Raw genomic sequence first — 27,463 nt, 5'->3', positions numbered from 1 at the left:
AGGAGCTTCTGAACTTTGCCATTTCTCTTGGCAAATGGAAACTTGTTTATTTAGTTCTGTGCTACTTTACCAGTGGCTCAGGCGAGGCTGTTTCTTCCCTGCCATTTCTCTGCGTGTTTGCGTAGCGCTAATGTAAAGGCTCAGCTTTCTGCTGAGTGGCTGCACCTGCCCCCAATCACTGTCAGAAGCGCTAATGTGGCTATCCATCTGCTGTGTCTGCTGAGCTAGTCCTGTCAGTCCAGGGGTTAGTTAGACTGACGAGTAACCTGGGCATTAGCAAATGACCATCTCATATGTACCTTTATGTGCAGAGATGGCCCTGGCATTCCCTTTTGCCAGTGCCCAAAGGTGGGCTGACATTCAAATAGCATGTGAATAGAACAGCATAATTGTACACTCCTCTCCTCACATGAATAAAGCCTCATTCTTACTGGTTTATACTGGTGTAAAAGAGCTCAGGATTTGGTCCATAGTTTTTACTCACATGAGTCGTCCCATTGGGCCAAATTCCGCACTCAGTTACATCAGTGTATATTCATTTGGAGTAACCTTATTCGCCCTGATTACCATCATTATCTATTCTAATCTACCCCCATACACACCATCTATATCTATCCAATCTATCGAATGGTATAAAAAATACCATTCTGTGGTTTTCTGTTTACTTTTAATAGGTTCCATTAAGCTGATGAGATATATAAGAACTACTGAAACAACAGATTTATAATAGACCTATCTAAAGCAGGCCAAACTTTTACACTTCTAAATAAACTTTAGAGAGACGACCAATTTTTGTTGGTGAGAGAGACAAGCTTTCAGGCTTACACAGAGCTCTTCCGGGACCACCAGGGCTACACCACCACTGCATACATAAATACACTTTGTAATTTGAGTCATTTGTGTGCAAAAACTTGGTAGTTGCACCTACTATGCGGGTAGCTTGGTATGTCCATGAATAATTAGCTGCTTGGCAAATGCCAATGCAGAGCTTTGGTGTGTGCAAGCATTTCTGGGTTGTAGGTGCCTTTTAGGGCAGTATCTAAGGTGCATGTCCCTGTTTTCAACATAGGTGTGTATTAAAATTTGATCCAAGATATTGAATATTAATCTCCCTCAAGATTCATGCCCCTCTTGTCTTCTACTCTCATAACACACGTACTCACAGAGCTCCATCCATGCTCCTTTCCCCGGCTCTGTAGCATCTCCTCCTGCTCCACTCTTCATAAAATATCAGGGTTGGAAGGGACCTCTGGAGGTCATCTAGTCCAACCCCCTGCTCAAAGCAGGACCAATCCCCAACTAAATCATCCCAGCCAGGGCTTTGTCAAGCCTGGCCTTAAAAACCTCCAAGGAAGGAGATTCCACCACCTCCCTAGGTAACCCATTCCAGTGCTTCACCACCCTCCTAGTGAAAAAGTTTTTCCTAATATCCAACCTAAACCTCCCGCACTGCAACTTGAGACCATTACTCCTTGTACTGTCATCTGGTACCACTGAGAACAGTCTAGATTAGTGGTTCCCAAACTTGTTCCGCTGCTTGTGCAGGGAAATCCCCTGGTGGGCCGGACCGGGTTGTTTACCTGCCGCGTCCGCAGGTTCAGCAGATCGCGGCTCCCAGTGGCTGTGGTTCGCTGCTGCAGGCCTATGGGAGCTGCTGGAAGCGGCGCGAGCCAAGGGATGTACTGGCTGCCGCTTCCAGCAGCTCCCATTGGCCTGGAGCAGCGAACCGCGGCCACTGGGAGCTGTAATCGGCCAAACCTGTGGACGCGGCAGGTAAACAACCCGGCCTGGCCTGCCAGGGGCTTTCCCTGCACAAGCGGCAGAACAAGTTTGGGAACCACTGGTCTAGCTCCATCCTCTTTGGAACCCCCTTTCAGGTAGTTGAAAGCAGCTATCAAATCCCCCCTCATTCTTCTCTTTTGCAGACTAAACAATTCCAGTTCCCTCAGCCTCTCCTCATAAGTCATGTGCTCCAGCCCCCTAATCATTTTTGTTGCCCTCCGCTGGACTCTTTCCAATTTTTCCACATCCCTCTTGTAGTGTGGGGCCCAAAACTGGACACAGTACTCCAGATGAGGCCTCACCAATGCTGAATAAAGGGGAATGATCACGTCCCTCGATCTGCTGGCAATGCCCCTACTTATACAGCCCAAAATGCCATTAGCCTTCTTGGCAACAAGGGCACATTGTTGATTCATATCCAACTTCTTGTCCACTGTAACTCCTAGGTCCTTTTCTGCAGAATTCCTGCCTAACCACTTGGTCCCTAGTCTGCAGCAGTGCACCTCCATTTTGATCTGCAGGACTCTGCAGTCCAGTCCTGGGTGCTCTCCACACAGCTCTGCCGGTCATTCTCAGCTCCCACTCTTTAGCATCCTCTTGATGTTCCAACCCATCTCATCTCCAAAGAAGAATCGTCTGTGTAGAACTAATAATGATGCCAAATGGGTTTGGGTTTTGTAGGGCGAGGTTTAGGAGCTGATTTTATTTACACCTTTAGTCCACTTTGGAATCCAGGTTTACAGAGGTGAAAATTTAATGTATTATCTTCAGTGTCATTTAAAATGCAGGAATTAAGCTATTTAGGGACAAGTCCCTGAGATGTTCTGTGAAAACTACTCTATCTTAGAGGCTGGAGTAGCCTCTGAGAGCCCACTACCCTTCCTCCATAGGCGCAAAGACCCTTCAGCCGACATCCTTTGCCCCCAGTTCTAGGCAGGAAGCCCCAGATTCAACCCTGTGTTCTCATCACTGGTGCGTAGTGATAGAACCATGCCACTTCTGCAACAACAGGCTCCTGTGATTGAGGGCAAGACAGGCCCCTTCATTACCATTCCCATCGCGTATACAGTTGTCATGTGATAACTGAAAATTGCTTATCAAGTATAACTACAGGAGCTGATCTCACAGCCCTTGCTCTGAATATTTCCTTGGATCTACTCCCAGGGATCACACAGGGAAAGGTTGCCGGGTAGGATCCAAACTTTGGATGATTGATTTCACCTAGTGAAGACAGAGGCGTGAACTAAACTAAATTCTTTTGTAACATAGGATAAAACATCCCCATTCCAAAGGACTTTAAAGGGACCCCTGCCATTGGCTACTTCTGTTCTCTTCTTTCCCTGTAGTTCACCCCAGGGAGACCCTTGGTTTATTGAGCATTTTAAAAGATTGTGAAGATAAATGAGGACCTCCTCCCCAGAAGCACGGGGTTTCTGCACATACCACCAATTTCCCTGGTGCTTCCAAAAAATAAAAAAAAATAAAAAACAAAAAAATGGACTTGTTAATAAATCATGGAAACAAAGAATAATGGACCCAAGCTTTGTTGTAATTAACTTTTAAATATGGATCTACTTCTGTCTTGCAAACCCCTATTCATCAACACACACACATGCACACGCATCACGTACCACACACCAATCTACTCCCCACATGCACTCAAAAATATCACATAACACACTACAACAAACACAAACACATCACTCCTATATGCACTCCTAATTGCGTACACCCTACACACACTGCAAACACACACAAAAATATACACAACAAACACTGCAATTATTGCTACCTTGGAAACATACCAACACACAAACAAAATTACATAACTGAATGCACTCACACTAACACACATATCCTGAATATCCCCCACAAACATGCTGTATTTACACCCCTTCCTCAAAAATAGCCACATACACTACATACACGAGCCCTATGCACACACCAACACACACCAGTAGCCACACACACACACAAACACAAGGCGTACACAACCACATCCATACCAACATGGAAACCTATTCACCTAAATACACCACATGGTACGTATCAATTCCCACCCCAATACACAAATCTCCACAATCAAGGACTTACTCAATACCCATTCACACAAACAGCCCAAGCCCCACATACACATAGCATGCACCAGCACAGGCCCCCCATTCTAAACAAATTTAATTTCAATTGTTTGTTTCCACTATGTGATCATTACAATAGTTTTGGATCAAACAAAGGCATTTTTAGTGTGTGCTTTTTCTTCATTTTTTAGTCCGCCTGCATTTTTCTCGTTGTGGCAGGATATTCAGGAAACACCTCGCTAATGCTGGGGAATTAATGAGCTGTGAGAGGAGATACAAAGAGAGAATTGCTTACTGTGAAGTCTTCCTTGTTCAGCTTGGTTTGGTTTGTGGAGGGGGGTTTCTCTTGTTTTTCTCAAGCAAAGTCATTTTAAAATCCTTTGTCCACTGTTTTTTCCCCAGTGCAGGATTTTTTAAACTCTTCTATTTTTGTCTAATGCCTCTGCTGCTAAGTTATACTTAGAAAAAAGTAGACCTGGCCGTTGTCCCCCTCCCCCATCTGTTCCTCTTTCAGACTCATAGATTGTATAGCCAGAAGAGATAATAGCTCATCTACTATGTCCTATATAACACAGGCCAGAGACCTTCATCCAGTTACCCCAGTATTGAGCCTAGTTACTTGTGTTTGACTAAAGGATATCATCTAGAAAGGCATCCAGTCGTGATTTGAAGACTTCAAGAGTTGGAGAATCCATCACTTCCTTTGGTAGTTTGGTCCAGTGGTTAATCGTCCACACTGTTAAAATTTACACCTTATTTAACATAAGAATGGTCATACTGGATCAGACCAAAGGTCCATCTAGCCCAGTATCCTGTCTTCCAACAGTGGCCAATGACATGTGCTTTAGAGGGAATAAACAGAACAGGTAATCATCAAGTGATCCATCCCTTGTTGTCCATTCCCAGCTTCTGGCCAACAGAGGCTCGGGACACTTCAGAGCATGGCTTTGCATCCCTGCCCATCCTAGCTAATAGCCATTGATGGACCTATCCTCCATGAACTTATCTCATTCTTTATTGAACCCTGTTATAGGCTTCACAACACCCTGCTGTTAATTTAATTTGGTGACTCCTAGTTCTTGAGTTATGAGAAGGAATAAATGACATTTCCTTATTTACTTTCTCCACACCAGTCATGATTTTATAGACCTCTATAGTCATCTCTTTTCCAAGCTGAGAAGTCCCAGTCTTACTTATCTCTTCTCACATGGAAGCCGTTCCATATCCCTAATAATTTTTCTTGTTCCTTTTCCAATTCCAATATATCTTTTTTGAGGTGGGGAGACCAAGTCTGCACGCAGTATTCAAGATGTGGGCATATCATGGATTTATATAGAGGCAATATGATGTTTTCTGTCTTATTATCTATCCCTTTCCTAACGATTTGCAACATTCTGTTAGCGTTTTTGACTGTCGCTGTACATTGAATGGATGTTTTCAGAGAACTATCCCCAATGACTCCAAGATCTCTTTCTTGAGTAGCAACAGCTAATTTAGACCCATCATTTTATATGTATAGCTGGGATTATGTTTTCCAATTTGTGTTACTTTGCATTTATCAACATTGAATTTCATCTGCCATTTTGTTGCCCAGTCACCCAGTTTTGTGAGATCCCTTTGTAAATCTTGTAATTTCTAATTTGAATTTGTCTAGCTTCAGTTTCCAGCCATTGCAAGAGCTGTCATTCATTTTAGACCCAGATCTACCCCCTTTGCTGTTATCTCTCATTTATTATTATGAATTTATTTCCATCAGAAACACTGAATTATGAAGCTGAGATAAGGGAGAATGTTATTTATGCTCAAGTAATTAATATCACATGATAAGCCTTCCTGCATTGCCAGCCATATCTGCTACAATTCATAGGAGGGAGAATTGTTGCCAGAACGTATTAAGCAGCAGTTTGGCAGATGATGGAGAGGATATTTAATTAAGTTACAGAGAAACTAGACGAGCTTTCAATCCATTTATAAAAGTGGTTGCAGTTCCCATTTCAAGGCCAGTGAAAGGATGACAAATATAGAGGGCCCTGAGTCTGATCTTGTGCATGATGACAAAATCAGGAATAACTCCAGTACACTTCGACTGAAGTAAGCTAGAGGAGAATTGGCCACTGGTATTTTGTTATATAAAGTCAAGGCCGAGTTCTGCTCTAGGTTATGCCAGGCCCAGGTAAATCTGGAGTGGCTCCAATGAAGCACAGTGAGTCACTCCAGATTTGTACTAGTGTAACAGAGCAGAACTTGACCCTTAAATAGCAAAGGATGGGAGAGCATTCGGAAGAGGATGGTTTCATTTGCGCACATTATTGAACATGCCAAAATATACACAAAGCTGGTTTGAGGCCAACAAGAGGGTGTTGATAATATTTCTTCTACTACAATTAGGACCTGATCTTACAATTCTTGCTCAAATTAGTATTATTATTATCATTCATTGTTTGAATTAAGGCAGCACCTAGAGGTCTCAAATGAGACCAGGACCCTGTTGCGCTAGGTGCTGTACAAACACATAGTGAGAGAGAGTCCCCACCCCAAAGAGTTCAGTGTAAAGTCTCAGTCATGTCAATAGATCATATTCTGCTCTCTCTGCAATGACTGCAATTCTGGAATAACTCCTTTCAAGTCAATGGAATTACACTGTCATAAGGGAGTGCTTCGCAGATACTACATTGACAAGGGCTACTTTAGTTCCTAGACAGATAAATAGATTAGATAGATGGATGGAGTGTATGGGGATAGATAGATTGATAGATAGGGTGCATGGGGTTAGATAGATAGATGCAGTTATTTCTCTTGTGTTCAAGTGTGAAAGTTTGGCCTGCTTTAGATAGGTCTATTATAAATCTATTGTCTCAGTAGTTCTTATATATCTCATTAGCTTAACGAACGTATTAAAAGTACACAGAAAACCACAGAATGGTATTTTTTTCCAGTATTGGAATCAATGAAGTGCTCTAATAGCAGAAATCACACTGATGAGGCTTGGGGTACCAGTTCAGCAAGGTACTTAAACATGTGCTTAATTTGAAACCCATGAGTAGGACCACGCAAATCAATCATCTAAGGACCCTGCTGAATAGCGGGGAAATTAAGATGCTTGTGTCATCAGACATGCCGAAAGGCCAATGCATTCTGAGGTAGAGTTATGCCATCATTGGGCACAATGCTACATTTAACCAGCTTCAGGGCTTGTCTACACTACGGACGCTACAAGGGCAAGGCTATGGTGCCACAGGCATGCTGCTGTAGAGCCATAGTGTAGACACTTCCTACACCGCCAGAAGCGGTTTTCCCATCACTGTAGGAATCCACCTCTCCAGGTGACAGTAGCTAGGTTGATGGAAGTATTCTTCTGCTGCCCTAGCTTATTCTACACCGGGGTTAGGCTGGCACAGACATAGCTTTGTTAATCTACATTTTAAGCGCCGACCAGCCCTTTGTGGTCGACGGTGTGGAGTGCTTGATTTTAGGAAGAATCCTAACAGCATACGATGCACGATTTGCAGGTTTGACACTATTTTCAAAAGCAGTTTTCCAGGGCACTGAGCCCCACGAATCCACCGGGCTCTCTCCTTACGAACTGCTGTATGGGAGGAGAATGAGGGGACCCCTGGACTTGATGAGGACAAATGGGAGGGGAAGGCCGCTCCTGCTGGAGAATCAGTGGTGGACCATTGTACTATCTGGGAAAAGCTCACTGAGCTCATGAGTTTGGGCAGGGAGAACCAAACCCGGGCCCCAGGGAAACAGAAGGTCTCGTATATGGCACAGGGGACCAAGTGATGGTCCTCATCCCAGTGTGGAAGAATAAGCTCCACGTTGCCTAGGACGGGCCCTTTATGAATTGGCCAGTTTATCTCAGGAGGGTATAGAACAGCAATTGGCTTGAGCTGAGGCCTCAGGATCAAACCCCAGTACAATCTTTACAGCTCCCTGTCCCTATAATCACACGGGAAGCCCCAGCTTCCCAGGACTTGAATGCTGAATTAAACTGGACAGGTCAGTTCATCATGCAGAGCTTAACTGCTCCTCTGCGAAGGTCTGAAATTACCTCTGCCTTGCAAAGATCAGCTCTGGTTTCACTTTCCATTATTCTCCCTGACATCAGGAGCACACTTGAGCCATGGACTGAAGGCTCCCGGAAAACAATTTTCATAGATAATTATTTCTTAGATGTAGGCAGCTTTCCCGTCCCCTCCTGGGTTTAGTCTTTTTCTGTCCTGCTTCGAACTAGAGTCCAACCCTGCTCCTACAGTAGTCATGACCAAGAACTCCCAGGGGCTTCAGGAGCTCTTTAACTGGGGGATAAGTGATCTCCAAGACAAAGCATTCCCAATATACTGGGAGATGTAACTGGTAGGTCAATGGTGAGCCCACTGAGATGTTACCAAAGAGTCCTTCGTGAACACCCTGGGGTAGTATGGCTTACGAGTGCTAGGACACTGGCTCCGATTGTCCAGTTAGGGATCTTTATCTGAGGGAAGTACCTCTTTGTATCAGTGGAAATACCTGAATGTAGTTAAACTGGTGAAGCCACCTAATGTGGACACATTGAACCTGTGATAAACTATGCAGCTTACTGGGGTAAATCACACTCATGTGAGCCCCATTCTGAACCAGTGCAGTGTGTCTACACTAAGGGAGATGTCCTGACCCCCTTGAAGTCAACAGGGGTTTTGTCATTGACTTAGGTGAAGCCAGGATTTCAACTCATGACCCAGATTCTCAAAGGTGTTTAGGCTCCTAATTTCCATTGTAACCCTTAAATACCATTGAGAATCAGGGCCCATGTGTTTACACCGGCTTCACTACATGGCTGTACTTACGTGAAAGCAATTTCCATCGTCTAAAGAAACCATAAGGAAAAACAGCATTGAAACATTTGTTTTAAAGAAAAGCAGAGAATGTTGCATACAGTGAAGCAGAATAACAAGGTCACCTTTGGCACCTCTCCGCCCCTAACTGGATCCACTTGATGTTCAACTTTCTGGTTATCACCCCAGAGATTATGTAACACAGATTTGTGTGTGTGCCTGTGTTTAATTTCTAAAGCCTCGGGGACCAAATTCAGAGCTGTTGTAAGTGGATGCAATCCCAATGATTTCAGTTCTATCGAAGCTGCTTCTGCAAGAGCTGAATTTCACCCAGTGATTACATATAAACCCAGAATCAATGCCAGGTGGGCACAGAAATACAGATTAAGGTTATGCCTACATGACCCAGCAGTTTGGCTGATGTGTGGGGGTGTGTGACTTGTGCATGCACTAGCATGCTGTAACTGTGTGGACACTGCGGGTGCGAACTAAAAGATACCTAATTTGCCTCAATGTCGCCATCTTTAAACAGGACTAAGTTACTGGGAACGAGCTACCTGTTAATCTGTGCCCACAGCATCCACGCAGGGGAGTTACAGCATAGCATGAGATTGTATGATTGTATGCTACAATTCACACCCCTTTTGTTTAAACCATGGAGCTGTGTAGACAGCCCTGAGTTTCCTCCTCCCCACCCCATTTGCTCGCAGAAGCAACATGTGGCCAGATTCTATTCTGTTACAGTTGTGTACATCTGGAATATCTCCACTGAAATCGATAAGCAAAAGGAATACATCTTAACTGGTAGCAGTAGTACACTTTTAGCCTCTAAATAGACCAGACGTTACAGAGGGACCTGGAACTCATTGCCATGGAGGAAATTGGGGATTGAACCTGGGACACACAGGTCCAAACACCATTATCATGGGCAAGAGCTAAACATCCCATGATGACAAGCAATGCACTGAGCAGCATGGCTGTTCAAAACAATTACACCTGAGATGGCACTGTACCAGTCTGGGAGGAAAGCCTGACCAATAGGATGCATGTGATAAAGAGGCCACAACACAAAGCCAGAGTGGGAAATGCCTGATTTATCTCAGAAGAGAGACCCGCCATCCCACTGTTAGGTGTTTCAGCCTGTCGGAAATGAATCATGGTGGACACAGTTCAAGAGGAAAATTCTAAAACACCATGTGCAATCACTAGGAAGCTGGAAACAGGAGGGGATTTTTCTTTCCTCTCTTTAATTTAGCAGTAATAATGTCTACAATGCATTGACTTGTAAATTAAGTGAAGGTACGAAACTACATTCTTCTTACTGAGATGGGAGATTGTTAGGTTGTTTTATGTTTTCTCTTTTTAAATATCCCCTGAAAGGGAAATAATTTGACCAACCAAGGAATCTCTTCCAGAGCAATCTGTGGGGGAACTTCTACAGTAATAACACCTCTTATCTAGCATGTCTTGTCCATAGACCTCAAAATGCTTTGCAAATGCGGATAAAGTACCATTACCCTGGTTTTACAGATGGGAGAAACTGAGGCACAGGGCTATGGAGTGACTTGTCCAAGGCCACCCAAAGGTGGGTAGCAGACCTGGGAATAAAACCCATGTCTCTTGACTGCCAGGTTAGTACCCTAACCACTGGATCCCACTGTTTCTCCAGTAGGAGCATATGTATTGTCTATTGTCCAGTACAGATCCACGTGTTATACAGACATATCTGCCTTCACTTCTGCTGTTCCATTGGCTCCATTCAGCCCAGCCACCTCCCTTCCTTCCTCTTCCACCTCCTGTTCCTCTTTTGCGGTCTCTGCTTCCCCACCCCCGCTTAGGAGGGTGGCGCTGGAGAGGTGGCGGAGGAGCCGGCCCTCTTGGAAAGACTGGGCCAGCTCCTTGGCACAGCACGAGGGGGTGTTGGTTTCGTAGGTGCAGTGGAAGCTGTTGTAGTCGACTTCGTAAAAGTCTTTCTCAAGGGTGAGGACGGGAGTGAAGCGGTGTCCCCATAGCACCTCCGTGTCCATGTAGGAGCTCCGGGCCTGGCAAGTCATCCCTGCATCAGGAGAGGAGACAAAGGCATATTAAATGGAAAGCTCTATTGCGTGCCCACGCTATCCTGCTACTATTTACAAGTGCCTTGGTGGATTTCCATACCTGCTGGTTCTGGGTCATGGAAAAGGTCTTCTCTTAATGAGCCTCAGAACAGGCTGTAGCACAAAAAGCCGAGTATTCAAACACAGGGAACTGAACAGCCCCATTGCAGCTTCTGCAGACAGCTGGGATGTTTGCAATCCTGAACCTGGGTCTTACAGGGGGATGAGGTTTGATGGCACTAAGTATAGGTCAGAGTGGTTCCGGCATAGATTCCTTTCTCCCCTCACTGCTCTGCTGATGCAGGTCAGTCTTGACCTTCTGGCTAGTCCAGTGCTAGGATTGCACCATCCCCGCCAATACACCTCATCCCTGACCTGCAGTGTTCCCGCTATTCCAGCCCTGAACTCCCCCCGGCTCTGCCAAAACACATCAGACCTGGCTTATGCAGCACCTTGTTAATCTAACTTTGGTTCCCCCGACTGCTCTGTTGAAGTCCCTCAGAGACCTACATCCCCCCCAGCAATTCTAGTTCTCCCTGATCAAATTCAGCTCACCTGCAGCAACACCTGCTCTGCCATTCCACTATGGCACCCGCGTGTGCTAGGCACTGGGTGCCCAGAGCTAGCTATAGGAGCCTGAATCAAAGCCCACCGAAGACAATGGGAGGATTTCCACTGAATGAGACTGAAATTTGTCAAGCTTGTTCTCAGCCCAAGGACGAGTGTTTATTTTACATATTTATATATTTTGGGGAAGTCTGAAGAAAACCCTTTCAAGGGCAAAAATTCAGTCTTGGAATAAATGAAATCACCTGGCTATTGCAAGGCTGAATTCTGTCCCAAATATTTGCCTTTTGTTTGGATTACCCGGGTCATGCTTCTGGAATTCATTCCAGGGAGATGTGGAAAGTTTGACTTCCCGACACTCTCATTAGTGCTTGAGAGAGAGGCCTGCCTGGAATGAGATCAAAACATCTATTCAATTCAATTCCAAGCCAACGCTCCCCGATCTTATTCTCACAACCCAAAGGACATTACCATAAGATGAAAGCTGTGATGGGGGAAAATGTTAGTGCCGGGGCATTTATGGTTCAGGGAGAAATATACCATATGTCCTCTAACACCTGGGCACAACAGGGGACAAACAAATTGGGTTAGGAAATGTCCCCATCCTGTCGAGCTCAGGTGTGGGAAGACATAAGGTACCTCTTCTCCCAGAGCTGAGAACAGCCTTGGCTATCATTCTCTCCTCTCACAGCCTCAAGGGTCCTTCTCCTTTGGAGGTGCTTGTGGAATTCACATTAACATGACTGAGCTGTGCCTGTCCATCAGGACCCCATCCGTAGTGTTTTATTTGTGGGTATTCTCCGTTGGTTTTTTTTCCCTTCATCCATGGATTGGGCTGCAAAATAGGGCTGGAAATTTCTCACACAATTCTTTGCAAGGAGATTTCCAGAATTACTTGCTTCCAGGCAGGAACAACAAGTACAGTGTTAGTCACAGTATTCTGGCACTTCTGCTTCCTGGACTGGCAGGAACCAGGAAGTACAGAGGCTGCTGTGAAAAATAAAATAAGGGAGGAGGAAAGTTATCCCAACTGTTCTGAGCTTTGAGGAGAGGGTCTGTTTGAGATCTGGGCAACCATTCAGGAACAGGGCTACCCTTGCTTTATACAAAACAGTCGGCAGATCTCTAGTAACAAGCTTCTTATGGGCCAGCCAGCGAGTGCCAAGACATAGATGCTACCGCACTGCGCCATCAAGGATAGACAGTGCTTGACATTCATTCCCTTATGCCAGGTTGGCTTTCAACAGCAGAAGACTTATGTAGCTCTCAGGTCCTGTCATGCTGCTGAGTACTAACACGCTTTTCTCCAAGAGATGTGGGTCGCTCCCCCGTCCCCACCCACCACCAAATAACACTAGCTTCTACCTACCCTCCTTATCCCTTGGTGAGTGGTTTTGTTGAGAGCCATTTTAAAACCTGGTGGTACATATTTGAGATGCCAGGACTGGCTCAAAGGTACCTTTTACATATCTAGCACCTCATGCTGGATTTTGATTTCAGTGGGAGTTAGGTACCTAAATACCCTTGAGAATCTGGGCCTTAGAGGGCTGAAATTGGATCTATAATGAGCAATGCTCCTCCTCGGACATAACTAGAATCCGCTAAAGTACTTAAATGCTTCCGCTGGGCTCCAAATGCCCGGAAATGGTACTGGGAGAAAAGGGCATTTTGTCCCTCGCAGGATTAGGCACTATCAGTGGATGAGCCATCTCCTAGCATGGCTTTCCCACTGCTGAGCACTGTGTGCTATAATAAAATCTCAAAGCTCTTTGAATCATAGAAATGTAGGGCTCAAAGGATCTCAAGAGGTCATCTAGGCCAGCCCCCTGTGCTAAGCTTGGACAAAGTAAGCCTAGACTAACCCTGGCAGGTGTTTGTCTAACCTGTTCTTAAAATCTTTCAAGGATGGGGATGCCATAGCCTTCCTTGGAAGCCTATTCCAGACCTTAGCTACCCTTATAGTTCAAAAGATTTTGCTAATATCTAACCTAAATCACCTGTGCTGCAGATTAAGCCCATTACTTCTTGTCCTACCTTCAATGGACATAGGGAGGACAATGATCAACTGTTCTTCATAACAGCCCTCACTGTATTTAAAGACTGTTCTTAGGTCCCCCACAATGTTCTTTTCTCAAGGCTAACCATGCCCAGATTTTTTAACCTTTCCTCATAAGTCAGGTTTTCTAAACCTTTGATCATTTTTGTTGCTCTTCTGTGGACTCTCTCCAATTTGTCCCCATCTTTCCTAAAGTGTGGTGCCCAGAATTGGACACAGTACTCCAGCTGAGTCCTCACCAGTGCCAAGTAAAGTAGGACAATTACCTCCTGTGTCTTACATTCAACACTCTGTTAGAATCATAGAATATCAGGGTTGGAAGGGACCTCAGGAAATCATCTAGTCTAACCCCCTGCTTAAAACAGGATGAATCCCCAATTAAATCATCCAACAGATTTTTGCCCCAGTTCCCTAAATGGCCCCCTCACTGATTGAACGCACAACCCTGGGTTTAGCAGGCTAATGCTCAAACCACTGAGCTATCCCTCCCCCCTTATTAGAACCCAGAATATTAGCCTTTTTTGCAACTGCATCACATTGTTGATTTATATGCAATTTGTGATCCACTATAACCCCAGATCCTTTTCAGCAGTACGACCACCTAGCCAATTATTCCCCATTTTGTTGTGCATTTGTTTTTTCCTTCCTAAGTGTAATACTTTGTACTTGTCTTTACTGAATTTCATCTTGTTGAATTCAGACCAAATCTACAATTTTTCAAGGTTGTTTTAAATTCCAATCCTGTTCTCCAAAGTGCTTGTCCCTTGGTGTCATCTACAGATTTTATAAGCATACTCTCCATTCCATTATCCAAGTCATGAATGAAAATATTGAATAGTACCAGACCCAGGACTGACCTCTGTGGGACACCACTTGATACGTCTTCCCAGTTTGACCATTGATAACTACTCTTTGAATATGATCTTTTAACCAGTTGTGCACCCACCTTATAGTAATTTCATCTAGACCACATTTCCCTAGTTTGCTTATGATCAGATCAGAAGGGAGTCCCCTCTTACTACCAGAGAGTGTCAGCCTCAGACATGTAAAAGGAACTTCTGCCTTGGAATAGCTCCTTTACCTGGGGGATACCTCACCCTGATCCTGAGTTCCACAGAAACAATCACAGTTATCTCCTGCTATAAGTATTCAATTAAGACAGGAACAATGGAAACGTTTCATCCACCAAGGACTGCATACTGCTGGCTTCCTGCAGAATCTGCTTTTTGTAACCCTAGGGGTGCACAGAGCCAGCACAATAAGACAACTTGCAATCGTTCCATAATCTTAATCAGATATTCTTTTTTTTTCGCACATGTGCATCGGAATTTAATTTCATGGGGACAGACTGCCTGGCAACCTCTACACCACACAGCAAACAATAGCATTGTCAGGGCTGCATGTTCCCTTAAGTGCTGCTCTCCAGCCTGGCTAATTAATGTGTCTGTAATGGCCCTAGCTAATTATTGCCTCTAGCTAAAAGATGACAGTGAAGGTGCTGAAAACAATAAGCCTTATTTTCATTAAGAGAATGGGGTGCAGCTGCTTTCCGCTCTCACACAATGCGTCCTCGGCCCTGTGCATGCTGAACATTCAGAATCCAACTCTGCAATGGGCAGTGTACCTCGCTGGACCAGTCTCTTTCCAATTCGGCAGTGGTTATTAACAGAAATCAACAGTTTCACTTCACGGGCCTTATCTGTAATAAAGACCTAAACCTTCACTGGCATGATTACCCACAATGCACCGTGTTCACCTTAGACAAGGACCAAAGCCGTTTTGCCATTGTTGTACGTCACCTCTAAAGTATCACTGCTTTCTAAGTAGATACGCCATAGCCCCCAGTACAGTTGCTTGAAGCACTGCCTCTTGGGAGATTTCAAAAGGCCTTTTGAGCATGCAGAGGAATTGTGGGAGGTGTCAAACTTCCAGAATTCCTTGGGTGGGAAATCCCAGAAGGCCATTGGTGCTGACATAGTTTCCTAGCCCTTGTTCTCAAAATGGAGGGTAATTATGAACTTTTGGATTTAAGACGTTTCTAGTAAAGCTTTGAGAGAGTAATTTTTTTTGCCCCTTTTTTATTTTGTTTTTGGGCATTTTGTGACCCAGAAATTTAATTTCAATGAGAAAACTTTAATGAAAAAAAATGCTTTGATCAAATGCATGAAAGATTCAAAATGTGGGAAAATCCATTTTCATCTTGAATAAGTTTCAGAAAAAAATACTTTCTAATTTTATTTATTTTTCTGGAACATATGACCATATTTTCCATGGAAATGGTTCACAAATTGTCCTATTTTAAAATGAAAACATGTATGCTTAATTTTAACCGCAAAATCAATCGATTTTAGACAATTTGAAATGAAATGGGAAAACTTCAAATTTCAGGCTTCTCAGATGTAAGCTATCTTTCGCCTCTCTGCAGTCACCAGCTTGAGGTTCGGTGCAAATAAAATTGAAACTAAGTTGAAACCTGAATAAATTTTGCATAAAATGGGGCCCAGATGCATCATCTTTACAAAGAGGCTGTGCTCTATCTCAGGCTTGTAGCAAAGCTAGAAGCCAGAAGAGTATTCCTCAGTTTCAAGTTCTGTAATAAAACTTTCATAGAGGTTTAAATTTTTAAGTGCACTGTCCTGCAATCTTCAGAGGTGAAGTTTTAGTCAATTGGGCTAGAGTCCGACTTCAGAGTATTAATGTCAGAGGTCGAGAATGTTCCTACATGGGGCAGCCATACATGCTTTGTTTTATAAACTGCTGGATTTCTGGTTTCCAATAAATGAATAAAAACAGGTTTCTTTCATTACATTCAAAAGCAGGGAAAGTCACGGAGAAGCAATTGGTGTGTAAAATAGGTGTCAGGGAACTGCACCAAGAAGACACTTTCTTGACATCAAAATCAGTCAGAATCAAGCTGCTCACACTATTTCAAAGAAGGGAGAATGTTAATATTCAGAGAAGAAAGGGAATCTTGATGGCCCCCTCAGAAAGAAGTCTGTTTTTTCCCACTAGGTACTCAATGGGGGCTGCAGACTTCAGAACCTTTCACTGATTGCCTCTGGCTCTGTTACATTGCTAAGAAAAGAAAAATTCTGCAGGAGATTGCTCATAAGTGACAGGTTTTTATATAATTATTAGGTCACAGTTCAAATCCAGCTCCATTCAGCAACAGCCAATGTTGCTGCTATCTCATGGGCATTAGGTTGGCTACAGATTAGTTGATGGTCTTAGTCTAGTTGTTGGAGGATGTAGATGCCTGTATCAAACATACCATCGCAGATAGCAACCTTGTTGGCTATTTCATTACAGAGGACAAGTATTGAACGGATCATGGAGAATTAACTAGTAGTACCCTAGATTAAGAAGTTTAATTTGAAGCACATCAACAGGATGGTGGTAGGGAAAGATTTCACTACTGCCACCTGGCTAGACCTGCTCAGTGGATATAAACATCCAGCCTCTAGGGCTGTCAAGCCAAAATTTTTCACCAGCATAAAATTAACTTTTTTTATTTAAATGCCATAGAGCTGACTGTGATGTTCCCCTCTGGTGTTATCTGGACCGGTGATCTGCTAGGTCACTCCAAGCCTTGACTCTGGGAGCCAGCCTTACCCTGCTCTGCTGTGAGAACCCCCACTCCTGGGCTGTTCACGCACAGCCTCTGGCATGTAAGCTGCTCCTTGGATTGTGCAACCGAATGACACTAGCCAATATCTCCGGTCCCAGATACAACCCTCGAAACCTCTGTCTTGCAGTGCCCAGTTATGCCTGCTGGACACTGCAAGCTTATCTGAGTTTGTCAATTTAACAAAGAAATTGATATGTATCAGGCTTGTTATCCCAAGGGGAGCCTCTGACACACTTCAAACCAAACGCACTGCTTCAGATAGAATAAACAAACAGATTTATTAACTATAAAAATAGATTTTAAGTGATTATAAGTCAAAGCATAACAAGTTGGATTTGGTCAAATGAAATAAAAGCAAAATGCATTCTAAGCTGATCTTAACACTTTCAATGCCCTTACAAACTTAGATGCTTCTCACCACAGGCTGGCTGGTTGCTCTTCAGCCAGGCTTTCCCCTTTGATCAGTGCTTCAATCGCTTGATGTGGTGTCTGTAGATGTAGGTGGAAGAGAGAGGAAGAGCATGGCAAACGTCTCTCCCTTTTATCATGTTCTTTCTTCCCTCTTGGCTTTGCCCCCCCACTTCAGAGTCAGGTGAGCATTACCTCATCTGACCAAAGGAAGGGGGTGACTCCTTCGAGAGTCCAACAGATTCTTTTGTTGCTGCCTAGGCCAGCGTCCTTTGTTCCTGTGAGGCTGGACTGGGTTTGTCCCATACATGCCCTGATGAGGTGTGAACTTCCTCTCAGCTCTTGGAGAGTTTTTGTCTGGGCTTATTTTAAGCCATGAGGATACATTTTCAGCCTCATAACTACATACATGAAATTATAAGCTATAACCTTACTGTAACCACAATGCTCAGTAGATCATGAGCCTTCCGAAGACACCCAACATAACAAACTTTGCATTGGAAACCACACAATCATTTTACAAGGATGAACATGGGGGTGCTGGGTGCTCCCCCGAGGTACAGAGCATCACACTGAGCTCTAAGCTGTTATCTGACGTTATGTGGATGCTAATTCTACGCTTGTGATGCTAGATGGGCTCTTTTCACAATGAAGACCCAGGCGTTACTGGTAACCCCCTCCTCCCCCCACACACATACTGAATGAATTTCCCAGCTCTGTCCATTACTCTCTTTTTCCTGTACAGCAAATTAATGACAAAGTCTTTTTACACATACGGACAGTGAAATTCACCCCTGTTCAGAGGACTAGCCCAAGGCCAATGAGCCATTTAAGTCCTCAGGGGTGAATTTCACCTACAGTGGGAATGGACAAAGCATGGAGAGAGAGAAGATGGTGTGGAAATGGACACTGATGACTAGCTAGTGTGACAGAGAATAGTTCTCAATATTTAAAATCCTATTATTCTAATTAAGCAATACACGTCCTTAAATTAGCATCAAAGAGGCTGAAGTATCGCTCAAATGGTTGTAGAAAGTGCTGGGCCATTTACACTAATTAGTCCAAGGAACACCCTGGCCTATGACAAAACCAATATTGTTCCTCTGACTTCAAAAGGAATATTAGAAGGTGGGAGCATGGTCCCCCAATTATTTCTGCACATCTTCTTTGGAGGAGGACACGTCTGTACTTGATTCACTTTGATTTTCATGCCAGAGGGGAAGACTGAAATTTTAATTTTTCTGAATGCTCTCCAGGCATGGGAATGCTCTTTTGTGTTGGAAAGTCAAAAGAGGTAAGGGTCTAATGTAGGCAATGAAATTCATAGATTCATAGATTCTAGGACTGGAAGGGACCTCGAGAGGTCATCGAGTCCAGTCCCCTGCCCGCATGGCAGGACCAAATACTGTCTAGACCATCCCTGATAGACATTTATCTAACCTACTCTTAAATATCTCCAGAGATGGAGATTCCACAACCTCCCTAGGCAATTTATTCCAGTGTTTAACCACCCTGACAGTTAGGAACTTTTTCCTAATGTCCAACCTAGACCTCCTTGTTGCAGTTTAAGCCCATTGCTTCTTGTTCTATCCTTAGAGGCTAAGGTAAACAAGTTTTCTCCCTCCTTCTTATGACACCCTTTTAGATACCTGAAATGGAATATGCAAAAAAGTTTACAGAGATAGCAAACTTGGCAAACTAAAAAGAGAGAGAGAGACAGACAGAGAGAGAGATCACATTCACTTCTTTATATTATGACTTCACTTTATTAAATTACTGATGCTCTACTATATCATTTAATCAATCATTTCTTGCCTTGTTATGTTTCAGGAAGCGGTGGCACAAGGTTGACATATTGCCTCAAAGATCAGATCCTTGGATTTGTCAGAGGAACAAATGAACTGAAATTTCAATTGCACTGAAATGTGTTGCTCTGTGAGAGAGCAAGGATGGGTCAGGGGTTAGGTGAGAGACCTGGGTTTAATCCTCTGCTCTGTCACAGATGTCACTTCTGTGACCTTGTAAATCACATAGGCCCAGATTGTCAAAATTTATTTAGGTACCTTACTGTCCAACCTCCCAGTGGTATTGGATGTATTTTAAAGATGGGGAGATGCTCAGATACTATGGTAAAGGGAGCCATATAAGAACCGTTAGGCACGTTAGTGATGATAATGTAGTAGTCAGGCCTGTATATTTGCCTGAGAGAATTTTGGGTCTTGTTTGCCCATTTAACTTTTAATATTTTTATATTCTTACTAATATGTGTGAACAAAGAACAAAGACACTGTGTGTTGCTTCTGCCCAGCCAGATGGGTTTGTTAGTGAGAAAAGATAAGAGATAGAGCTAAAGTTTTGCTGATTTTGGTGGGAGATTAATAATATATGACTGCCTTGACTCCTATCTCGAGCTAAGGTCAAGCAACCAGTCAGCAGGGGCGAGGGGATGGGGGAGGTATACAAAACACTAAAAGCCAAAGAAATGCCTGTCCCTGACTGAAGCACAACCTCACTCCTTACCCCTCCCATGTGATACAAAAGAGGTGGTACTGAAGCCCCCTGACTCATGACCTTCCAAAACGGAACATGGCCATAAATTGTAAGGGGTGGGACCAAGAGCAGACACTACAGGTATAATTATGCCTGCTAAGGAGGGGGAACCTGGGACACTGGGAAGAAAGGCTCTGCGGTGTCAGAGCTATGGATATGCTTGCTTGAAACTAACCCGAATAAACATCGCATTGCCTGCACTTAGGACTTCCAGTCTTCTGCTTTCTGCCTGTGTTACAAGGACCAGGGGAAGGGCGAAGGGAAAGCCCTTAACAAGCACCTAAAATAGTTCAGCAAGAGCACTCTTTTCAGGGCAGATCGGTGGTAATCTAGTTCTACTTCATTCCCGCACCTCGAAGCCAGGGATAGCAAAGACATTTACAAATATGAATCAGTTTACATCACAATACCCCCTTTGTGAGAGGAAGGTACTATAATGCCCTTTTTACTGATGTACATTTTTAAGAATGAAAATGATCCTTTGGATAAGCAAAACCAACCAACAAGCTAGCGCTAATTTTACTGTGTTTTGCATGCAAAGTTTGATTACTTTCAGGACATCAGACTGAAATGCAAATCCCTCAACTTTCAAGCTTCATTGTGATTATTTCACACTGTTCTACCTTGGCAGGAGGGGAATATTATTCTATCCTTTTTGAAAATGGATGAACTGGGATGCAGAAAGGGTGTGATTTGCCCAAGGACACACAGTGACAGCATGAGGAATAAAACCCAGGAGTCCCGACTCACAGCCAAATGCTCTAACCATTAGACCATCTTCCTTCCAACTATGTCTAAGTAAAGTTCTGTCCTTTTGAAACCATGTGCTAATACTATATTGGGTCACTGGATTAACAAGCCAGCTCTATTATCTCCAACTGTCTATTTAATGTGAGGGGGTGGGAGTCAAAGAAAACCAGTGAACACCAGTGGTGAAATAAGATGACTTGATGGCTCCTGAATGCCCAGTGATCACCTAGCATCACATTAAGGCAACAGCACTGGTAGGCAAGGGGGCATGGATCAGCGTTCCCCGTCAATACCTGGACTGCGGAAGCTAATGATCCAACCAGTGGACCAAATTCGGAGATGAATCCTGGTCACGAGTCACCTGAGGCACATTGCGCATACGCTAAGAAGAAGAAGACGGTAGGCACAGAATGAGGTTTGCAAGGTAGCTATATTGATAAATCAATCTTTGGTTAATTGTCAGCGAAGGAGGAGAGGAGGATAAAAGATGTGAGGGAAGCAAGACACATCCAGAAAGACTTATAAGATACGCAGACTCCTTCATCATAGGGAATGATGGCTTAAGGGGAAAAAGCTGGGCTCTCTAATGTTCTCTAATTGAATCAGCCAAGTCGTTCATCTCACAACTCAGATGACTCCGAGTGCACGTGGGGGATTGGCTTTCGACTGCTTTTTAGTCTCTGGCAGCATTGCTTCATACTCTCTCTCTTCTATTAAGCAATGAAGAGGTCAGTGGCACATCCATGTTTATGGCTCACAACAGGCCAGCCTAATTCGGTCAGTGGACTGGGGCTACCAGCTTTGGATTTTTGTTGCCATGGGGTGGGGAAGAGAGAAAGAAAGAAAGAAAGAGCATTGAACGTAAAATTGCATGAACTTTACAAACTGATTCCTTCCCATTTTCTTCTCTTGCAAGTCAAATTTGGACCAACCAATCTTTACGAGTATACCTTTAAGATAAGGCAAGGGAGAATTAATTCCCTAAAGTCATTGCTGTGCCCAATTCATTAAGCTGGTACTGTAAGTGATTCTGTGGTTTTCAAGATGCCCATAAAAGCAGCACTGGATGCCGGAATGCTTGTCACCTGTATTGATTTAGCCCCTGCTATAGTCATTTCACGCAGGGAATAATCAGCACAGGTCTGCCCAGGAACTGAGCCTTTCTCTAGTGTTTTCAAAGCGTAGTGCCAAGGCACACAAACTGATCTATTGTTTCTACATGATGCTGCTTTAGATACTAATGCTACAGCAAGGGAGTGTGTCTGATGGAAATGGGGCAGGGATGAAAACTGGAGTGTGAGCGGGAATTAGTGGTTAATTTTTTCCCCTACAGCTGGTTGAAACTTTTGGAAATTGCAATAAACATTTTCCCCACAAAATGTTAATGAAAAAATATTCACTATTTTTTGACCAGTTCTAGTTATGTGCTTATACCTCTAGCCATTTATATGGTACAGTGCTCAGGCTTGAAGGGCCTGATTGTCAAAGGTATTTAGGATCTTAAAAATTCAGCTAGGCACCTACTGGGATTTTCAAAATTATCTCATAAATATAGGCACCTAAGTTTCATTGACTTTCAATGGCTTTCAGTGCCAAACCTGCTTCGGGTTTTTGAAAACCCCATTAAGTGCCAATGGGCATCTTAGGCACCTAATATCTTTGAAAATCAGTCCTGACATGCTTTGAAAAAATGACTAAACCAATATTACCTTCTTCCTCACCTGGTAGGTGTATATTCACATATGTTGGTGACTGCAGTGACCTGAAGAAGAGCCCGGTGTAGCTGGAAAGCTTGTCTCTTTCACCAAGAGACGTTGGTCCAATAAAAGATATTACCTCAACTACTATGTCTCTCTTGCAGGGACTAAAGTGAGTTTCCACTAATTGTACCCATGCCAGCCAATGCAGAACCAAACCAGTTCTGGGAGAGTGAGCTGCAGTCTATTCCTTCTTCTGCATCATCAATACAATGGTTTAGTTCTAATTAGCTACATCTGTGCCCTCTTCCTGCAGGCTAATAGGATAACACAGGTCATAACAAGGGCACAATTTGGCCTACTGCACTTCTAGTGCGGACAGCCATGTGTGAGAAGGAAAGAACCCAGCATTGCTCTCGGATCCCAGATTGAGTTGGTAGCACTGGCAGTTAGAAATAATGGGGTGGGATTTTAAAAGCGGGCTCAGGGTGGTACATACTCAGGCCCAGATCCTCAGAAGTATTTAGGTGCTTAAGATGCAGATAGGTTTCAGAGTAGCAGCCGTATTAGTCTGTATCCGCAAAAAGAACAGGAGTACTTGTGGCACCTTAGAGACTAATACATTTATTTGAGCATAAGCTTTTGTGGGCTTGCATCTGATGAAGTGGGCTGTAGCCCATGAAAGCTTATGCTACAATAAATTTGTTAGTCTTTAAGGTGCCACAAGTACTCCCGTTCTTTTTTTGAAAATGCAGATAGGTGCCCAGTGGGATTTTCAAAAGTGCCTATCTCCCACTGAAATCAATAGGAGTTAGGTGCCTAGGTGCTTTTGAAAATCCTACTGGGTCTTTACCTGCTTCTTCAGGCATCTAAATACCTTTAAAATTTGATCCTCTGCTCCCAGTGACTTTCAGTAGGAGCCGTGTCTCTAAATTCCTTAGTTTTTTAAAAATCCCAACCCATGTTTTTTGCTCCTTGTAAACGGAGCGAATTGCGCTGCAGTGATTGAGAAACAATAACCATTGAGCCCCACGGGGGTGCCATTTTTATAGTTCTCTGAAATGTGACCGTAGAAATGAGGACTAGCAGCTCTTCCCATCTAGTCTAACTGGAGCAATTTTGTATTCAATAAGCTTCCATGTAAACCAAAAGTAAACTAATTATTAATATGCCTGTCTGCAGTGTTCATTTCATTAGGTCTGGTCTCTCCAACATCAACCTATCTACCACTGACAGGTTCTAGCCTCATCTCCAAATATCAGGCCACCCGTATAAATATTGTACCTAGCAGTCAGCTGTAACAGGGCTAACTTTGTCACTGCACTAGCTTAGAATGCCACCCATGTCAAGCAAAAGCAGTAAATCAGGGAATAATACACATAGCCAGCAAAAAAAAAAAAAAAAAAAAAAGAAAAAGGGATCCAGTTACATTAACAGGGACCAAGTATTGTTCATTTGTCTATGCAATATTCTAAATTGAGGACCTTCATTCAGTTCCTAATAACAGGAGTTCATCTCACGAAAATCACAAGGATGACCATTCCTGGGCAAAAAGAACAGGAGTACTTGTGGCACCTTAGAGACTAACAAATTTATTTGAGCATAAGCTCATTTCTGGGCAGTCTTAGCAAAAGCTCCAAACTAGAGATACACACTGCATTATTTCAGGACACCCTGTTCTGGTGAGATGTCTCCCCACCACGCTACACATGAGCCATACAGAAAGCCACCTGGATTCTGAATGCTTTAGTCAAACCTTGGCGCACTCTGACGTCCGCCCAGCCCTAGACCCAGCGGGAAGGGCTCTTCCAGCTCCATCTTTTGGGTTTAACAGCAGATACGCCACTGTCTCCTGAGATGGGAGTAATTAATTTCCATAGCTCCAAGCTCCTTAATGTCATTACACCCAGGTCTGGGCAATCCCACTGGGAGAGGAGTCCATTTGTAAAGCAATCCAATTCCTCTGCCATGCTTTTCATTTTGAGGTTGTTACTGGTAATGACTTCCTTTTGCACATCATTAGCAGTGGCTGAGCTTTTTGTCAGAGGAAGTACAGACTAAAGCCGCAGGGTATCTATTCAACCAGGACTTGATGGTGCTAATTTGTGATGGTGAAATGGTCCTTTGGTCACTGAGGTACTTCTAGGTATTAACCTCCAACTGCAATGCAGGGCTCTCTTTGATATCAGCCAACCCAGGACTACCAAATAAAATTCCATTATCAATCACTGTTCTCTATAACACCCTGAAATGCTGTTATTTTTTATAATGCGCAAGAGTGCCTAGGCAAGGCACTTGATTTGACTTTTGTTTTACACTGCTGTAAATGAGTGGAAAATTGGGCCCGGATTGCAAGTAGCTATAACATAGTGTTATTCTACGGCACTCTTACACCAATGAAACACACAACCAACACACGACACTACAGCCCAATGCACTAGATATGGTCTCTAAGCAGAATCTGCCATTCCAATTCTCATGAGCTTTGGTAATGTTCGCATCCAGATCTGCATATTGACCTATCTCTACAATATACCGCGGGTAAAAGAATACACCCTAGTAATGCTACATTAGCCCTTGCATGCATTGCAAATAGGTTACACTGCTGCCATGTAATCGATTCAGGACTACCCTCAAACTCTGCTTGGAAGCTGCAGCTATTGCTGAGGGCCGCTACCCACCCGAAGACCAAGGAAAGAAGCTGGGGGCACCACCTGTGCTTGTCTTTGTCCTGGTGTCCTGTTTGCTTCTGAGGTGTGGCTGATAATTTGAAAGCCAGGGATGGTCTGGGATCCAGCGGTTTGAGGGATCGTCTTCCTCTAGGCCCTGTTGCAGCAAAGTCTGCCCCGGTAGGTGACTCTTGCTGTGAGTTCTTGGAGTAAAAACTTCTAGGCCAGTGATTCTCAACCTTTTTGGGGCTCAGGACCCATTTGTAAATGATTATGGCACGACCCAGCAAATAGTCTGGGGTTGGAAGCCCTGGTGTGGTTTTGGTCAGGTCCTGTCCCCTGTGTGTGTGTGTGGGGGAGTGGGGGCTTGCATCCTGCCCGGCACTCACCCCACAATGGTGGCTCCTGCAGCTCCTATGCTGCGGGGCGGACTAGGCTTTGCTCTCCGATCCATGCGGTGCAATCTCCGTGGCTGCACCGCTGCTCAGGTTTGTCCCCGGCAGCCTGATTGGACCAAATTTGTGTGAATGGAGCTGTGACCTGGCTGATGATGTTGCAGAGCCACTCACACAAATTTGGCCTACCCGGGCTCCCATCATTATGATGGCTGGGCCAAACTTGAGTGGTGCTGGGACCCAAGAGATTGCAGTGCGTAGAGCAGGGAGGTGAGCCCAGCCAGCCCCATGGGATAGGAGCTGCCACATGCCCCTTTGAAACATTCTGGTGACCCAATGTTGGGTCCTGACCCGAGGGTTGAGAACCCCGGTTCTAGGGAATTATGGAGCCCCCTGGTGGCGAACGGCATGATAGCCATAAACGGGAAGTAATCAAACCCGTTTGCAGCTGATTGAGTGGGACGGTTGGAACTCTTGGACCAGCTCCAGTGAACCCCACGTAGCTCTGCCAATTTTCACCAGCGGGTTGCTTGCATCTGTGCTAAAGCACACTCTGAAATAGGCAGCCAGTGCTCTCCCATCTCTGGGACTGTCTGTGCTCAGAGATTTGGCAGGGTCAAGGCACAATGTAGTAATATTTAATTAGCGTTTGATTGGTTAAAAACCTGCTTATTTGTCCATTTGCGTATTCCCGACACAATTATGGTAACAGGTATCTCTGGGGGCCGCAGAAGTGGCTCTTGAATGCCACCAGGGAGGGAGGGGCGAATTTCATAGAAGTTAGGTTTTCCACCCCTAGCCCCCTTAAACTTGGAAGCTAAAGCACCAAGTGGTATGGTGAAGGTTGTTTTAAGAGTCAGGAATAACTGCAGCCCATTCAAGCACCACCAGTAAGGCATGATAGTAACACTGGGGCAGGGAGAGAAACTTTGCAGGGGATTCAGATTAAGTTAAAAAGCCCTCTCTGGCATTTCAGAGTCCATCTGTACAGGGTTAACCCTTCCCCCAAACTCATCCCAGTCACCAGCCTCAGTCCTCTCCTGTGGCTTAACCCCTTAAACACCAAAAGGCTGATCTTCCTATAAATGCACAATACTAACGGTGGCTCTTCTGCCTCCAGAAGGCTTGGTCCTTGCTTCTAGATAACAATGCCTTCCTCTCTCCTGATATTAGCCCAACCACACTCTAAGGCCCTGAACTTACCAAGGCTCAGGTTCATCTCTGCTTCCCAGCCTCACTGAGCCAACTCTGAATTCCCCAGTTGGGACTTAATTCCTAACGCTCCATGCTGCTGGCTGGGTAGTGCCCCCTACAGGCTACTCTGAGGACAGACATGGCTGCAGATACCCCTACCCTATTCCAGGGAGCATTGAAAGACCTGCCCTGCCCTTCACAACTCACCCAGCACTTTAATACTCAGAGCACCCCTGGGGTGGGGTAGGCAGGCATTTTCCCCATCTGATACTGGGTCTCAGAAAGGTTACTTTATGGACCAAAGGTTACACTGAGAGTCAGCAGACTAGCCAGAAATAGAGACCCGGAGGCCTCCAGCAGAAGTATGCCAAGAATCAAACCCAGGTCTCTTAAAACCCAGTTCACTACCCTAACTACTAGGTCACGGTGCCAAACACACCGTTAAGAAGAGAGTGTTGGGTAGAGGGCCCCAGATGCTCTCCTCCAGCTCCCTCTGGGTGGGAGATGAAGATGGGCCTTTAGCCAAACACTTCAGAATGTTGAAAGTCCAAGTTAGCTTTGACAAAGCACACGGGAGTTCTTCTCCCCACACTGGGTCCCCCTTCCATGCTTAGCGTGATGCCAGCTATTAAGGTGAGGTAGGAAGAAAATGACATGGTGACAACTTGTATGCAGTATTGTAGCTGTGTCGGCCCCAGGATGTTAGAGAGACAAGGTGGGTGAAATGACGTCTTTTACCGGACCCACTTCTGTTGGTGAGAGAGACACGCTTTCCA

The 27,463-nt window shown here is 44.4% G+C and overlaps 1 protein-coding gene across 2 annotated transcripts in view; it reads right to left on the bottom strand.

The window, feature by feature from the left end:
- KCNJ5 (potassium inwardly rectifying channel subfamily J member 5) overlaps positions 1 to 27,463 on the bottom strand; it is an 83,921-nt gene that overhangs the window by 43,194 nt on the left and 13,264 nt on the right. Inside the window, exon 3 of one of the 2 annotated variants that reach the window (XM_034754744.1) lies at positions 9,299 to 10,733. The exons of the other annotated variant lie outside the window; for it this stretch is intronic. Coding sequence (XP_034610635.1) covers positions 10,390 to 10,733 — 344 coding nt within the window. The 3' untranslated portion in view covers positions 9,299 to 10,389. Of the gene's footprint in view, positions 1 to 9,298; positions 10,734 to 27,463 lie in introns of those variants that run through there. 2 annotated transcript variants of the gene reach the window in all.

The sequence above is a fragment of the Trachemys scripta genome, chromosome 21 (genome assembly GCF_013100865.1).
Source record: "Trachemys scripta elegans isolate TJP31775 chromosome 21, CAS_Tse_1.0, whole genome shotgun sequence".
Classification (NCBI taxonomy): domain Eukaryota; kingdom Metazoa; phylum Chordata; order Testudines; family Emydidae; genus Trachemys; species Trachemys scripta.
The sequence above is the reverse complement of the archived record's forward strand: the minus strand, read 5'-3'. Positions and strand labels throughout refer to the sequence as shown.